Source organism: Cherax quadricarinatus, chromosome 27, assembly GCF_038502225.1.
Source record: "Cherax quadricarinatus isolate ZL_2023a chromosome 27, ASM3850222v1, whole genome shotgun sequence".
NCBI lineage: Eukaryota > Metazoa > Arthropoda > Malacostraca > Decapoda > Parastacidae > Cherax > Cherax quadricarinatus.
This window is the reverse complement of record NC_091318.1, coordinates 36,324,839-36,344,290: the sequence shown is the minus strand read 5'-3', so window position 1 is coordinate 36,344,290 and position 19,452 is coordinate 36,324,839. Positions and strand designations below refer to the sequence as shown.

At 48.1% G+C, this 19,452-nt stretch overlaps 1 protein-coding gene across 2 annotated transcripts in view; it reads right to left on the bottom strand.

Moving 5' to 3' along the window:
- The window catches only part of LOC128691073 (UDP-glycosyltransferase UGT5-like), a 90,295-nt gene that overhangs the window by 47,056 nt on the left and 23,787 nt on the right, over window positions 1–19,452 (bottom strand). For both annotated transcript variants that reach the window (XM_053779867.2, XM_070089243.1), the window contains 2 exons: window positions 9,227–9,460; window positions 8,564–8,728 (listed from right to left, as the gene is read on the bottom strand). In XM_053779867.2, the coding sequence (XP_053635842.2) occupies window positions 8,564–8,728; window positions 9,227–9,460 (399 nt within the window). The remainder of the gene's footprint in view (window positions 1–8,563; window positions 8,729–9,226; window positions 9,461–19,452) is intronic.

Sequence of the window (19,452 nt, the reverse complement as noted above, 5' to 3'; positions counted from 1 at the left end):
CATCAGACACACCAGTGCATGGATCACTCACCCATCAGACACACCAGTGCATGGATCACTCACCCATCAGACACACCAGTGCATGGATCACTCACCCATCAGACACACCAGTGCATGGATCACCAGTGCATGGATCACCATCAGACACACCAGTGCATGGATCACTCACCCATCAGACACACCAGTGCATGGATCACTCACACATCAGACACACCAGTGCATGGATCACTCACCCATCAGACACACCAGTGCATGGATCACTCACCCATCAGACACACCAGTGCATGGATCACTCACCCAACAGACACACCAGTGCATGGAACACTCACATCACACCAGTGCAGATCACTCACCCATCAGACACCAGTGCATGGATCACTCACCCATCAGGCACACCAGTGCATGGATCACTCACCCATCAGACACACCAGTGCATGGATCACTCACCCATCAGACACACCAGTGCATGGATCACTCACCCATCAGACACACCAGTGCATGGATCACTCACCCATCAGACACACCAGTGCATGGATCACTCACCCATCAGACACACCAGTGCATGGATCACTCACCCATCAGACACACCAGTGCATGGATCACTCACCCATCAGACACACCAGTGCATGGATCACTCACCCATCAGACACACCAGTGCATGGATCACTCACCCATCAGACACACCAGTGCATGGATCACTCACCCATCAGACACACCAGTGCATGGATCACTCACCCATCAGACACACCAGTGCATGGATCACTCACCCATCAGACACACCAGTGCATGGATCACTCACCCATCAGACACACCAGTGCATGGATCACTCACCCATCAGACACACCAGTGCATGGATCACTCACCCATCAGACACACCAGTGCATGGATCACTCACCCATCAGACACACCAGTGCATGGATCACTCACCCATCAGAAACACCAGTGCATGGATCACTCACCCATCAGACACACCAGTGCATGGATCACTCACCCATCAGACACACCAGTGCATGGATCACTCACCCATCAGACACACCAGTGCATGGATCACTCACCCATCAGACACACCAGTGCATGGATCACTCACCCATCAGACACACCAGTGCATGGATCACTCACCCATCAGACACACCAGTGCATGGATCACTCACCCATCAGACACACCAGTGCATGGATCACTCACCCATCAGACACACCAGTGCATGGATCACTCACCCATCAGACACACCAGTGCATGGATCACTCACCCATCAGACACACCAGTGCATGGATCACTCACCCATCAGACACACCAGTGCATGGATCACTCACCCATCAGACACACCAGTGCATGGATCACTCACCCATCAGACACACCAGTGCATGGATCACTCACCCATCAGACACACCAGTGCATGGATCACTCACCCATCAGACACACCAGTGCATGGATCACTCACCCATCAGACACACCAGTGCATGGATCACTCACCCATCAGACACACCAGTGCATGGATCACTCACCCATCAGACACACCAGTGCATGGATCACTCACCCATCAGACACACCAGTGCATGGATCACTCACCCATCAGACACACCAGTGCATGGATCACTCACCCATCAGACACACCAGTGCATGGATCACTCACCCATCAGACACACCAGTGCATGGATCACTCACCCATCAGACACACCAGTGCATGGATCACTCACCCATCAGACACACCAGTGCATGGATCACTCACCCATCAGACACACCAGTGCATGGATCACTCACCCATCAGACACACCAGTGCATGGATCACTCACCCATCAGACACACCAGTGCATGGATCACTCACCCATCAGACACACCAGTGCATGGATCACTCACCCATCAGACACACCAGTGCATGGATCACTCACCCATCAGACACACCAGTGCATGGATCACTCACCCATCAGACACACCAGTGCATGGATCACTCACCCATCAGACACACCAGTGCATGGATCACTCACCCATCAGACACACCAGTGCATGGATCACTCACCCATCAGACACACCAGTGCATGGATCACTCACCCATCAGACACACCAGTGCATGGATCACTCACCCATCAGACACACCAGTGCATGGATCACTCACCCATCAGACACACCAGTGCATGGATCACATGGATCACTCACCCATCAGACACACCAGTGCATGGATCACTCACCCATCAGACACACCAGTGCATGGATCACTCACCCATCAGACACACCAGTGCATGTATCACTCACCCATCAGACACACCAGTGCATGGATCACTCACCCATCAGACACACCAGTGCATGGATCACTCACCCATCAGACACACCAGTGCATGGATCACTCACCCATCAGACACACCAGTGCATGGATCACTCACCCATCAGACACACCAGTGCATGGATCACTCACCCATCAGACACACCAGTGCATGGATCACTCACCCATCAGACACACCAGTGCATGGATCACTCACCCATCAGACACACCAGTGCATGGATCACTCACCCATCAGACACACCAGTGCATGGATCACTCACCCATCAGACACACCAGTGCATGGATCACTCACCCATCAGACACACCAGTGCATGGATCACTCACCCATCAGACACACCAGTGCATGGATCACTCACCCATCAGACACACCAGTGCATGGATCACTCACCCATCAGACACACCAGTGCATGGATCACTCACCCATCAGACACACCAGTGCATGGATCACTCACCCATCAGACACACCAGTGCATGGATCACTCACCCATCAGACACACCAGTGCATGGATCACTCACCCATCAGACACACCAGTGCATGGATCACTCACCCATCAGACACACCAGTGCATGGATCACTCACCCATCAGACACACCAGTGCATGGATCACTCACCCATCAGACACACCAGTGCATGGATCACTCACCCATCAGACACACCAGTGCATGGATCACTCACCCATCAGACACACCAGTGCATGGATCACTCACCCATCAGACACACCAGTGCATGGATCACTCACCCATCAGACACACCAGTGCATGGATCACTCACCCATCAGACACACCAGTGCATGGATCACTCACCCATCAGACACACCAGTGCATGGATCACTCACCCATCAGACACACCAGTGCATGGATCACTCACCCATCAGACACACCAGTGCATGGATCACTCACCAGTGCCATCAGACACACTAGTGCATGGATCACTCACCCATCAGACACACCAGTGCATGGATCACTCACCCATCAGACACACCAGTGCATGGATCACTCACCCATCAGACACACCAGTGCATGGATCACTCACCCATCAGACACACCAGTGCATGGATCACTCACCCATCAGACACACCAGTGCATGGATCACTCACCCATCAGACACACCAGTGCATGGATCAGACACACCAGTGCATGGATCACTCACCCATCAGACACACCAGTGCATGGATCACTCACCCATCAGACACACCAGTGCATGGATCACTCACCCATCAGACACACCAGTGCATGGATCACTCACCCATCAGACACACCAGTGCATGGATCACTCACCCATCAGACACACCAGTGCATGGATCACTCACCCATCAGACACACCAGTGCATGGATCACTCACCCATCAGACACACCAGTGCATGGATCACTCACCCATCAGACACACCAGTGCATGGATCACTCACCCATCAGACACACCAGTGCATGGATCACTCACCCATCAGACACACCAGTGCATGGATCACTCACCCATCAGACACACCAGTGCATGGATCACTCACCCATCAGACACACCAGTGCATGGATCACTCACCCATCAGACACACCAGTGCATGGATCACTCACCCATCAGACACACCAGTGCATGGATCACTCACCCATCAGACACACCAGTGCATGGATCACTCACCCATCAGACACACCAGTGCATGGATCACTCACCCATCAGACACACCAGTGCATGGATCACTCACCCATCAGACACACCAGTGCATGGATCACTCACCCATCAGACACACCAGTGCATGGATCACTCACCCATCAGACACACCAGTGCATGGATCACTCACCCATCAGACACACCAGTGCATGGATCACTCACCCATCAGACACACCAGTGCATGGATCACTCACCCATCAGACACACCAGTGCATGGATCACTCACCCATCAGACACACCAGTGCATGGATCACTCACCCATCAGACACACCAGTGCATGGATCACTCACCCATCAGACACACCAGTGCATGGATCACTCACCCATCAGACACACCAGTGCATGGATCACTCACCCATCAGACACACCAGTGCATGGATCACTCACCCATCAGACACACCAGTGCATGGATCACTCACCCATCAGACACACCAGTGCCTGGATCACTCACCCATCAGACACACCAGTGCATGCATCACTCACCCATCAGACACACCAGTGAATGGATCACTCACCCATCAGACACACCAGTGCCTGGATCACTCACCCATCAGACACACCAGTGCATGGATCACTCACCCATCAGATACACCAGTGCATGGATCACTCACCCATCAGACACACCAGTGCCTGGATCACTCACCCATCAGACACACCAGTGCATGGATCACTCACCCATCAGACACACCAGTGCCTGGATCACTCACCCATCAGACACACCAGTGCCTGGATCACTCACCCATCAGACACACCAGTGCATGGATCACTCACCCATCAGACACACCAGTGCCTGGATCACTCACCCATCAGACACACCAGTGCCTGGATCACTCACCCATCAGACACACCAGTGCATGGATCACTCACCCATCAGACACACCAGTGCCTGGATCACTCACCCATCAGACACACCAGTGCCTGGATCACTCACCCATCAGACACACCAGTGCCTGGATCACTCACCCATCAGACACACCAGTGCATGGATCACTCACCCATCAGACACACCAGTGCATGGATCACTCACCCATCAGACACACCAGTGCATGGATCACTCACCCATCAGACACACCAGTGCATGGATCACTCACCCATCAGACACACCAGTGCATGGATCACTCACCCATCAGACACACCAGTGCATGGATCACTCACCCATCAGACACACCAGTGCATGGATCACTCACCCATCAGACACACCAGTGCATGGATCACTCACCCATCAGACACACCAGTGCATGGATCACTCACCCATCAGACACACCAGTGCATGGATCACTCACCCATCAGACACACCAGTGCATGGATCACTCACCCATCAGACACACCAGTGCATGGATCACTCACCCATCAGACACACCAGTGCATGGATCACTCACCCATCAGACACACCAGTGCATGGATCACTCACCCATCAGACACACCAGTGCATGGATCACTCACCCATCAGACACACCAGTGCCTGGATCACTCACCCATCAGACACACCAGTGCATGCATCACTCACCCATCAGACACACAAGTGACACACCATGGATCACTCACCCATCAGACACACCAGTGCATGGATCACTCACCCATCAGACACACCAGTGCATGGATCACTCACCCATCAGACACACCAGTGCATGGATCACTCACCCATCAGACACACCAGTGCATGGATCACTCACCCATCAGACACACCAGTGCATGGATCACTCACCCATCAGACACACCAGTGCATGGATCACTCACCCATCAGACACACCAGTGCATGGATCACTCACCCATCAGACACACCAGTGCATGGATCACTCACCCATCAGACACACCAGTGCATGGATCACTCACCCATCAGACACACCAGTGCATGGATCACTCACCCATCAGACACACCAGTGCATGGATCACTCACCCATCAGACACACCAGTGCATGGATCACTCACCCATCAGACACACCAGTGCATGGATCACTCACCCATCAGACACACCAGTGCATGGATCACTCACCCATCAGACACACCAGTGCATGGATCACTCACCCATCAGACACACCAGTGCATGGATCACTCACCCATCAGACACACCAGTGCATGGATCACTCACCCATCAGACACACCAGTGCATGGATCACTCACCCATCAGACACACCAGTGCATGGATCACTCACCCATCAGACACACCAGTGCATGGATCACTCACCCATCAGACACACCAGTGCATGGATCACTCACCCATCAGACACACCAGTGCATGGATCACTCACCCATCAGACACACCAGTGCATGGATCACTCACCCATCAGACACACCAGTGCATGGATCACTCACCCATCAGACACACCAGTGCATGGATCACTCACCCATCAGACACACCAGTGCATGGATCACTCACCCATCAGACACACCAGTGCATGGATCACTCACCCATCAGACACACCAGTGCATGGATCACTCACCCATCAGACACACCAGTGCATGGATCACTCACCCATCAGACACACCAGTGTGCATCACCCATCAGATCACTCACTCACCATCAGACACACCAGTGCATGGATCACTCACCCATCAGACACACCAGTGCATTGATCACTCACCCATCAGACACACCAGTGCATGGATCACTCACCCATCAGACACACAGTGCAGATCACTCACCCATGCATGCATCGATCACTCACCCATCAGACACACCAGTGCATGGATCACTCAACCATCAGACACACCAGTGCATCGATCACTCACCCATCAGACACACCAGTGCATGGATCACTCACCCATCAGACACACCAGTGCATGGATCACTCACCCATCAGACACACCAGTGCATGGATCACTCACCCATCAGACACACCAGTGCATGGATCACTCACCCATCAGACACACCAGTGCATGGATCACTCACCCATCAGACACACCAGTGCATGGATCACTCACCCATCAGACACACCAGTGCATGGATCACTCACCCATCAGACACACCAGTGCATGGATCACTCACCCATCAGACACACCAGTGCATGGATCACTCACCCATCAGAAACACCAGTGCATGGATCACTCACCCATCAGACACACCAGTGCATCGATCACTCACCCATCAGACACACCAGTGCATGGATCACTCACTCATCAGACACACCAGTGCATGGATCACTCACCCATCAGACACACCAGTGCATCGATCACTCACCCATCAGACACACCAGTGCATGGATCACTCACCCATCAGACACACCAGTGCATGGATCACTCACCCATCAGACACACCAGTGCATGGATCACTCACCCATCAGACACACCAGTGCATGGATCACTCACCCATCAGACACACCAGTGCATGGATCACTCACCCATCAGACACACCAGTGCATGGATCACTCACCCATCAGACACACCAGTGCATGGATCACTCACCCATCAGACACACAAGTGCAGTGCATGCATGGATCACTCACCCATCAGACACAACAGTGCATGGATCACTCACCCATCAGACACACCAGTGCATCGATCACTCACCCATCAGACACACCAGTGCATGGATCACTCACCCATCAGACACACCAGTGCATCGATCACTCACCCATCAGACACACCAGTGCATGGATCACTCACCCATCAGACACACCAGTGCATGGATCACTCACCCATCAGACACACCAGTGCATGGATCACTCACCCATCAGACACACCAGTGCATGGATCACTCACCCATCAGACACACCAGTGCATCGATCACTCACCCATCAGACACACCAGTGCATGGATCACTCACCCATCAGACACACCAGTGCATGGATCACTCACCCATCAGACACACCAGTGCATGAATCACTCACCCATCAGACACACCAGTGCATGGATCACTCACCCATCAGACACACCAGTGCATGAATCACTCACTCATCAGACACACCAGTGCATGGATCACTCACCCATCAGACACACCAGTGCATGGATCACTCACCCATCAGACACACCAGTGCATGGATCACTCACCCATCAGACACACCAGTGCATGGATCACTCACCCATCAGACACACCAGTGCATGGATCACTCACCCATCAGACACACCAGTGCATGGATCACTCACCCATCAGACACACCAGTGCATGAATCACTCACCCACAAGACACCAGCTAAGGCATATTATGGCATTGATTACTCAGTGTTTATACACTAGTATCCACGATTTGCATACAAGTATCCATGGTTTATACGTTAATATCCACGGTTTATACACTAGTATCCACGGTTTATGCACTAGTATCCACGGTTTACATACTAGTATCCACGGTTTATACGTTAGTATCCACGGTTTATACACTAGTATCCACGGTTTATACACTAGTATCCACGGTTTATACAATAGTATCCACGGTTTATGCACTAGTATCTACGGTTTATACACTAGAATACAAGGTTTCCCGTGTGCTAGGCAAAAAAAATTTTCATTCTGTGTCATCTGCATGCTAGCTTCCTGTCTCAGAGTTGAGCACTAATTAAGTCTATATACTGATGCATTAACATCATAAGCTATCAACCAGTGTGGTAGAGGGGAGTAGGGAAAAGGAAGAGAGGTGACAACTGACCAGGATAGTAGCCGTGACAACTGACATAAGTCGGGGGTTGCCTTACCTGAGGCAGGGGGTTGCCTGGACGACAGTGCATGGCACCCACCTCCACTTGGGAGGGTAAGAGGGGCACTGGCAGGCCGAAGGTAAAGTGTGAGTTCAACAGCGCTAGACTCATGTTCCTCTCTATGTCCAACAGCGGCGGCAGCTCTGGGAACTGGGCTGAGATCTGAGGAATACCATCAGCTACTTACTGTACCCATACGAGTACTTCTACACAGATATCCCGCACATAGAAGAGAGGAGCTTACGACGACGTTTAGGTCCGACTTGGACCACTTACAAAGTCACACTAACGAAAAGGAGAGAAATGTAAATGGTTCAAGTCGGACCGAAAGGTCTTCGTAAGCTCTTCTCTTCTATGTGCGGGTTATTTGTGTATTGTTCTAGTCACGGTATTGTGCCCTTTTTGTTATTTACGAGTACTTCTCTCATACAAACTCATTTTAACTCCTAAACCCGACAATATAGATGCAACATTTTTTTGGATAATATTAATATAATGACATTTTCTAAATTTAATTACTTAAGATTTAATATATAATATTTTAGATATTAATGACAATATTAAAGCATTTCAGTATACCAGGGTCATCATTTAGAGAAAAGAGAAAACGAAAGCATTACAATTTTTTAGCTTAATGTTGGCTGTCTCTTCGTTGTTTACCTCCTTCTGCACAAGAGGTATGACTGTCCACTTGCGCCAGTAAAATGCAAATCCTATTTGAACCAGGGTGTTATGAAAGCGACTCCAGATGGAGTACGGACGTGGGAAATCGCTCGAGAAGTTGGGGACGTAACCTGGATGAAAAACATTGCCAAGGACGGCACTCTGACGGTAATCAATCCCTGGCGTAGAGACCATGATGAAAGTAGCCTCGTGCAGGAACGGGTACGCCACCTGCAGGGTGAAAGAAATTATTGATTATTGTGGCATCCTACAGTTTTGACCTTGCACACAACAGTAAATCATTAGCAGTTTTTCCCAAGGTAAACATCATAACCTGTATCATCAATATCAAGGATGCAGCAATAGAAATTATTACTAAACTGAATTCCCTAAACTTATCTGAAATATATATACAACTCCTGCCCCAAACATCTTACTACTAGGAGACTTCAACCTGAGACACCTAAAATGGAGGAGTATAGCAAATAATGTTTTAGCAGAGATCACCCCGGGAGGCAGCTCAGATGAAAATTCACAAACACACGAACTATTAAATCTCTGCAACAATTTCACCTTAAATCAGCAAATAGTAGAGCCTACAAGACTAGAAAATACACTGGACCTCATCTTCACTAACAATGATGGTCTGATACGTAATATAACTATCAAAGACAATTCACTCAGATCACAACATAATAGAGGTACAGACATGTATGCACAGGGATCCGGACCAGCAAAATGTGAGCAGTCATGAACGTCTCTTCACGAAATTCAATTTCAATAACAAAAACATACAATGGGATCAAGTAAACCATGTCCTAAATGAAACAAGATAGGAAGATATCCTAAACAACAGGGACCCGAACATCTGCCTTGAAAAAATGAATTCTGTGGTTCTTGAGATCTGCTCAAGACACATTTCATTAGGAAAAAGAAAGAGAAGATGCAACAGAGTAAAGTCCGAGGCAGCTACGGTGAAAAGCTCTGTCCCACAAGGCACAGTACTAGCTCCCATCTTGTTCCTCATCCTCATATCCGACATAGACAAGGATGTCAGCCACAGCACCGTGTCTTCCTTTGCAGATGACACCCGAATCTGCATGACAGTGTCTTCCATTGCAGACACTGCAAGGCTCCAGGCAGACATCAACCAAATCTTTCAGTGGGCTGCAGAAAACAATATGAAGTTCAACGATGAGAAATTTCAATTACTCAGATATGGTAAACATGAGGAAATTAAATCTTCATCAGAGTACAAAACAAATTCTGGCCACAAAATAGAGCGAAACACCAACGTCAAAGACCTAGGAGTGATTATGTCGGAGGATCTCACCTTCAAGGACCATAACATTGTATCAATCGCATCTGCTAGAAAAATGACAGGATGGATAATGAGAACCTTCAAAACTAGGGAGGCCAAGCCCATGATGACACTCTTCAGGTCACTTGTTCTATCTAGGCTGGAATATTGCTGCACTCTAACAGCACCTTTCAAGGCAGGTGAAATTGCCGACCTAGAAAATGTACAGAGAACTTTCACGGCGCGCATAACGGAGATAAAACACCTCAATTACTGGTAGCGCTTGAGGTTTCTAAACCTGTATTCCCTGGAACGCAGGAGGGAGAGATACATGATTATATACACCTGGAAAATCCTAGAGGGACTAGTACCAAACTTGCACACGAAAATCACTCACTACAAAAGCAAAAGACTTGACAGACGATGCACCATCCCCCCAATGAAAAGCAGGGGTGTCACTAGCACGTTAAGAGACCATACAATAAGTGTCAGGGGCCCGAGACTGTTCAACTGCCTCCCAGCACACATAAGGGGGATTACCAACAGACCCCTGGCAGTCTTCAAGCTGGCACTGGACAAGCACCTAAAGTCAGTTCCTGATCAGCCGGGCTGTGGCTCGTACGTTGGTTTGCGTGCAGCCAGCAGCAACAGCCTGGTTGATCAGGCGCTGATCCACCAGGAGGCCTGGTCACAGACCGGGCCGCGGGGGCGTTGACCCCCGAAACTCTCTCCAGGTAAACTCCAGGTAAACTAGAAAGATAGAGACGTTCCATATACAGACGAAGGAGAATAGTCACAGAGCTGATGAGTGGAGTCAATATATCTGAAATGCGAAGGGAAGCACTAGTCAATGAAATTGCAAATATCGAACTTAAGCTGAAGAAATCTTATAGGAGACAAGAATCGCAGGAAGAACTAAAAGTCATAAAGGGAACTGAAAAAAAAAATACTTCTTCTCTTAATCCATATCTAAGGGAAAACAACATCCAGTATTGGGCCCCTGCTTAGGCAGGATGGGACATACACAGATGATAGCCAGGAAATGAGTGAGATACTAAAGTTCCAATAAGACTCAGTTTTCAGCGATCCACTGCCCACTCTAAGGGTCAACAATCCAAATGAATTCTTTATGAACGAAACCCAAAATTTGGCCATCCCAAAACTCTCGGACATTAATATAACTCCACAAGATTTTGAAGAGGCAATTAATGACATGCCCACGTACTCTGCCCCAGGCCCAGACTCGTGGAACTCCGTGTTCATCAAGAACTGCAAGAAGTCCCTATCGCGTGCCTTCAGCATTTTATGGAGAGAGGGAGCATGGACACAAGGGTCATCCCAAACACACTAAAAACAACAGACATAGCCCCACTCCACAAAGGTGGCAGTAAAGCAATTGCAAAGAACTACAGACTGATAGCACCAACATCCCATATCATAAAAATCTTTAAGAGAGTTCTAAGAAGCAAGACAGCCAACCACCTAGATGCCCATCAGTTACACAACCCAGGGTAACACGGGTTAAGAGCAGGTCGGTCCTGCCTGTCCCAGCTACTGGACCACTATGACAAGGTCCTGGATGCGGTAGAGGATAAACAAAATACAGATGTAGTATACACAGACTTTGCAAAAGCTTTCGAAAAGTGTGACCATGGTGTAATAGTACACAAAATGCGGGATAAAGGAAAAACGTAAAAAGTTGGTAGATGGATCTACAACTTCCTGACAAATAGAGCAAAAAGAGTAATAGTACACAGAGTAAAGTCCCAGGCAGCCACGGTAAAAAGCTCTGTTCCACAAGGCACAGTACTTGCTCCCATTCTATTCCTCATCCTCATGAGGAATAGAATGGGAATAGATGTAAGCCATAGCTCCTTGTCTTCTTTTGCGGATGACACCCGAGACACCTTTGCGGAAGACACTGCGAGACTCCAAGCCGACATCAACCAAATCTTCGAATGGTCCACTCAAAACAATATGAAGTTCAACGAAGAGAAATTTCAACTACTCAGATATTGAAAACTTGAAGAAATTAAAAATGTGTCAGGGTATACCACAAATTCTAACCATACAATAGAGCGGAAAAGTAATGTGAAGGACCTGAGAGTGATAATGTCAGAGGATCTCGCCTTCAAAGACCACAACAATGTATCTACCTCATCTGCTAGGAAAATGATAAAATGGATAATGAAAGCCTTCAAAACTAGGGATGCCAAGCCCATGATGATTCTCTTCAAATCGCTTGTGCTCTGTAGGCTGGAATACTGCTGTACACTAACGGCCCCCTTCAAGGCTGACGACATTGCAGACCTGGGGAGTGTACAAAGAACTTTCACGGCACACATAAGTACGATAAGACACCTAAACTACTGGGAACAGTTGAAGGTCCTTGATCTGTATTCCCTCGAACGCAGGCGAGAGAGATATATCATAATATACACTTGGAAGGTCCTGGAGGGAGTGGTACCAAACTTGCACACGAAAATCACTCCATATGAAAGCGAAAGACTCGGCAGGAGATGCAACATTCCCCCGATGAAAAGCATGGGCTCCACGAGTACACTGAGAGACAACACAATAAGTGTCCGGAGCCTAAGACTGCTCAACTGCCTCCCAGCATACATAAGGGGGATTACCAATAGACCCCTGGCTGTCTTCAAGAAGGCACTGGACAGACACCTAAAGTCAATACCTGACCAACCGGGCTGTGGTTCGTACGTCAGCTTGCGTGCAGCCAGCAGTAACAGCCTGGTTGATCAGACCCTGATCCACTATGAGGCCTGGTCTCAGACCGGGCCGCGGGGGCGCTGACCCCCGAAACCCTCTCCAGGTAAACGCCAGGTAAGGAAGTAAAGAACTAATGTTTTCCGGCAGGTGAGCTGTCCCAGTAAACTCTTCCCAAGTTCATACCTTCCCTGTACGTCACTGCAGAGTGAAGCATAAATTTACAGTGCTGTTAAATATTTACAGTGAAGATTTGAAGCCAATCAGAATTGGTATTCACAAGTTATCACATGGACACTAAACTCCCCATTTTACTTTACTTGAAGAGAAAGTAGAGATATTTTCATATTATCTCAGAAGTCTCAATATCTTAAATACATCAGCACAGTAAGTTTAAAGCCAGTTAGAATTTGAATTATCCAGCAATCAGTGTTGGAAGTTAAAGATAATTAGATGAGGCACTCAGAAATTATCACCTGAAAATCAGTATTTTAACTATGCTTGTTTCTTCTATAACAAGACGCAAGTTGGTGTCAATACAGGACGAAATTAATCGTTTTTTACTATGCAAGATTTACCATCGTCAAACGTTTAAGTAAGTGTAGTTGTAAATAAGTAATTAAGTAACATTTATTGAATGATCCTTATGTAGATTTAACCTAAGGTAACCCAATGAAGTTAATTATTGTGATTTATTTCTGATCAGAAGAGACATTCCCAATTTATTTCACTGAAACGAAATTGAAAAATAAAATCAGCATATTAAAACTTACACAGCCTTAAATTAAGGCAAAGTTTCCACTCAGGAAAAAACACAATGGTACTAAAAGTTACAAGCCGAGAAGAAGAAGCATTCTAGAGTTATTGGAAAGAATCAGTCCTTCAGCACCTATAGAATGTTATGCATTCCGATTCATTTCAATAAGAGGATATTGAGTCCAATTTCATGGATCAAAAGCCTTTCACCTGCATCAAAGGAAGATCTTGCAATACTCTATTGAGATTCAATGTCAAAATGGCATCTATAAACTTCACTAGCAACACCAACCTTCTTCTAAGGACACACCAGTGTTGATATTTTCTAGACGATCAGAGGAGGTTTTCCTCCAGTGTGTATTTACCTAATTGTGGTTGCAGGGGTCGAGACTCAGCTCCTGGCCCCGCCTCTTCACTGGTCGCTACTAGGTCCTCTCCTCTCTGCTTCCTGAGCTTTGTCATACCTCTTCTTAAAACTATGTATGGTTCCTGCCTCCATTACTTCACTTGCTAGGCTATTCCACATCCTGACGACTCTGTGACTGAAGAAATACTTCCTAACATCCCTGTGACTCGTCTGAGTCTTCAGCTTCCAATTGTGACCCCTTGTTTCTGTGTCCCATCTCTGGAACATCCTGTCTCTGTCCACCTTGTCTATTCCCCGCAGTATCTTGTATGTCGTTATCATGTCTCCCCTGACCCTTCTGTCCTCCACTGTCGTCAGTCTGATTTCCCTCAACCTTTCCTCGTACGACATTCCCCTGAGCTCTGGAACTAGCCTTGTTGCAAACCTTTGTACTTTCTGTGTGTGTGTGTGTGTGTACTCACCTAATTGTACTCACCTAATTGTGGTTGCAGGGGTCGAGACTCAGCTCCTGGCCCCGCCTCTTCACTGATCGCTACTAGGTCCTCTCCCTCTCTGCTTCCTGAGCTTTGTCATACCTCTTCTTAAAACTATGTGTGGTTCCTGCCTCCACTACTTCACTTGCTAGGCTATTCCACTTCCTGACGACTCTATGACTGAAGAAATACTTCCTAACGTCCCTGTGATTCGTCTGAGTCTTCAACTTCCAGTTGTGACCCCTTGTTTCTGTGTCCCCTCTCTGGAACATACTATCTCTGTCCACCTTGTCTATTCCCCACAGTATCTTGTATGTCGTTACCATGTCTCCCCTGACCCTTCTGTCCTCCAGTGTCGTCAGTCCGATTTCCCTCAACCTTTCCTACTACGACATTCCCCTGAGCTCTGGGACTAGCCTTGTTGCAAACCTTTGTACTTTCTATAACTTCTTGACGTGCTTGACCAGGTGTGGGTTCCAGACTTGTGCTGCATACTCCTGTATGAGCCTAACATACACAGTGTACAGTGTCTTGAACGATTCCTTATTAAGGTATCGGAACGCTATTCTCAGATTTGCCAGGCGCCCGTATGCTGCAGCAGTTATTTGGTTAATGTGTGCCTCCGGTGACGTGCTCGGTGTTATGGTCACCCCAAGGTCTTTCTCCCTGAGTGAGGTCTGTAGTCTTTGTCCACCTAGCCTATACTCTGTCTGCGGTCTTCTTTGCCCCTCCATAATCTTCATGACTTTGCATTTGGCAGGGTTGAATTCGAGAAGCCACTTTCTGGACCACATGTCCAGCCTGTCCGGGTCTCTTTGCAGTCCTGCCTCATCCTCATCAGATTTAATTCTTCTCATCAACTTCACATCATCTGTGAATAGGGACACTTCAGAGTCTATTCCTTCCATCATGTCGTTCGCATATATCAAAAATAGCACTGGTCCTAGAACTGACCCCTGTGGGACCCCGCTCGTCATAGGTGCCCACTGTGATACCTCTTCACGTACCATGACTCGTTGTTGCCTCCCTGTCAGGTATTCCCTGATCCATTGCACTGCCCTCCCTGTTATATGCGCTTGATCCTCCAGCTTCTGCGCTAATCTCTTGTGGGGAACTGTGTCAAAGGCCTTCCTGCAGTCCAGGAAAATGCAATCAACCCACCCCTCTCTCTCGTGTCTTACTTCTTTTACCTTGTCATAAAATTCCAGAGGGTTTGTGACACAAGATTTGCCTTCCATAAACCCATGCTGGTTTTCATTTATAATCTTGTTCCGTTCCAGGTGTTCCACCACTCTCCTCCTGATAATTTTCTCCATGACTATGCACACAATACATGTCAGAGACACAGGTCTGTAGTTTAGTGCCTCATTTCTGTTTCCTTTCTTAAATATGGGGACTACATTTGCTGTCTTCCATTTCTCAGGTAGTTGCCCAGTTTCAAGGGATGTGTTGAAGATTGTAGTTAAGGCACGCACAGCATCTCTGCTCCTTCTATAAGGACCCATGGGGAGATGTTGTCCAGTCCCAACGCCTTTGAGGTATCAAGGCCACTTAGCAGCTTCTGCACCTCCTCCTCGGTTGTTCGTATGCCATCCAACACTTGCTGGTATATTCCATCTTGATGTTCCCTTCTGTGCTGTCTTCCCACAGCCCTTCCTGTCTCTACTGTAAAAACTTCCTTAAATATCCTGTTTAGCTCCTCACATACCTCCTGATCATTTCTTGTGAGTTCTCCACCTTCTGTCCTCAGTCTGATCACCTGGTCTTTGACTGTTGTCTTCCTCCTGATGTGACTATACAACAGTTTCGGGTCAGTCTTGATTTTCGATGCTATGTTATTTTCATACTGTCGCTGGGCCTCCCTCCTTACCTGTGCATACTCGTTCCTGGCTCTGCGACTGATCTCCCTATTTTCATGTGTTCTCTGCCTTCTGTACTTTTTCCATTCTCTATTGCACTTTATTTTTGCCTCCTTACACCGTCGGGTAAACCAAGGGCTCGTTCTGGTCTTCCCATTGTTTCTGTTGCCCTAGGGAATAAACATTTCCACTGCCTCCTTGCATTTTGTTGTTACATATTCCATCATTTCGTTTACTGGCTTTCCTGCCAGTTCTCTCTCCCACGGAACCTCCTGAAGGAAGTTCCTCTAACCTATGTAGTCCCCTCTTTTATAGTCAGGCTTTTCCCATTCAACTCCTGTTACTCTCTCCACTTGCAACTCTACTATGTATTCAAAGCACAGAACCACGTGGTCACTAGCTCCTGGGGGACTCTCATATGTGATGTCCTCAATGTCCGAACTGCCCAGGGTGAACACAAGGTCCAATCTTGCTGGTTCATCCACCCCTCTCACTCTGGTAGCGTCCTTAACATGTTGGTGCATGAGGTTTTCCAGCACCACGTCCAACATCCTGGCTCTCCATGTTTCGGGACCACCATGTGGCTCCAGGTTTTCCCAGTCAATCTCCCTGTGGTTGAAATCTCCCATAACCAGCAACTTTGCTCTGCTGGAGTGAGCTCTTCTTGCCACCTCAGCAAGTGTGTCCACCATTGCTCTGTTGCTCTCTTCATATTCCTCTCTTGGCCTCCTGAAGTTCTGTGGTGGATTATACATCACTGCAATGACCACCTTGTGCTCCCCAGACTGAAGTGTACCTACTATGTAGTCTCTTTCTCCCGTCTCGTCTATGCCTCCCATTTTCTCGAATTTCCATCTGTTTTTTACGAGCAGAGCAAACCCTCCTCCCCCCTTTCCCCTTCTATCTTTCCTCATGATCTGGTATCCTGGTAGGAAGATTGCATCTGTTATTGTCTCCGTGAGTTTTGTTTCTGTAACTGCTATGATGTCTGGGGACTTCTCATTGATTCTTTCTTGCCATTCCTCATGTTTATTCGTTAATCCATCCGCATTTGTGTACCAAACCTTCAACTTCTGTTCTAATACTGTACCTGTAGTGCGGGGGGTGGGAACAGAGGGATCGGTGTGTGATGGTTGGTTTGGATTTTTCAGTTGCCTTGGGGGTGTCGTGGCTGGAGTCCTTCTGCATGTGTTTCTGGGGTTGTGCTTGTCCTTCCACTTGTTCCTGGGTTATTCTGCTCTCATTTCTCATTTCCTCCCATTCCTCCTTTCGTTTTTGCACTCTCTCTTTCAGTATCATCCTTTCCTCCTGTGTTCTGTCTCGATAGAGGTACACACTCATGAACTCCTGTTTGCCTCTCAGCTGTGCTTTCTCCTGCAGGATCACGGCTCAGGTTGATTCTGCCTTGAAGATTACTTTGAGAGGCCGATTCCTTTTCTTTGTGAACCACCCGATTCTCCGAAAATTTGCCACCTGGGTCATGTCTCCCTCGCCTATCACCTTCATGATACCTTTAATCACTTTTTTCTCCTCCTGCTTTCTTTCATCATAAGTTTCCCCTTTAGCTTCGTCTAGCCCATAGACAAAAACTGATCTCTCCCTTTCCACTTCCCACTGTGACTCCCATTGCATCCTCTGAGGTGCTTTAGTTCCTTCCCGTGGAGTGTTCCTTCCTTCAGTCCCTTCCCTAGCTATGGCCCCTATGCTCACTGGTTTGTCCTTCCTGCTCACCTGTTCCTGGCCCCCACAAGTGCCTGGTAAGGTCCCTGCACATGTCCTAGTTCCTTCAATGACTTCCAACCTCTCATTCTGTCCTAGTGTGCTCCCTGTCTTTGTTTTGGCCCCATGTGGGTTTGACAGGACCTCTGCATACAGTTTAGCTTCCATGCTCACTTCAGACCCGTACTCACCTATTTGTACTCACCTATTTGTGGTTGCAGGGGTCGAGTCCTAGCTCCTGGCCCCGCCTCTTCACCGGTTGCTACTGGGCCCTCTCTCTCCCCGCTCCATGAGCTTTATCAAACCTCGTCTTAAAACTGTGTATGGTTCCTGCCTCCACTACGTCATTTTCTAGGCTATTCCACTGCCTTACAACTCTATGACTGAAGAAATACTTCCTACTATCTCTCTGACTCATTTGTGTCTTCAACTTCCAATTGTGGCCTCTTGTTTCTGTGTCCCCTCCCTGGAACATCCTGTCTTTGTCCACCTTGTCTATTCCACGCAGTATTTTATATGTCGTTATCATGTCTCCCCTGACCCTCCTGTCCTCCAGTGTCGTCAGGCCGATTTCCCTTAATCTTTCTTCATAGGACATTCCCCTTAGCTCTGGAACTAACCTTGTCGCAAACCTTTGTACTTTCTCTAGTTTCTTGACGTGCTTTATCAAGTGCGGGTTCCAAACAGGTGCTGCATACTCCAGTATGGGCCTGACATACACGGTGTACAGTGTCTTGAATGATTCCTTACTAAGGTATCGGAAAGCTGTTCTCAGGTTTGCCAGGCGCCCATATGCTGCAGCAGTTATCTGATTGATGTGTGCTTCCGGAGACATGCTCGGTGTTATACTCACCCCAAGATCTTTCTCCATGAGTGAGGTTTGCAGTCTTTGGCCACCTAGCCTATACTCTGTCTGGGGTCTTCTGTGCCCTTCCCCTATCTTCATGACTTTGCATTTGGCAGGATTAAATTCGAGAAGCCATTTGCTGGACCAGGTGTCCAGTCTGTCCAGGTCTCTTTGAAGT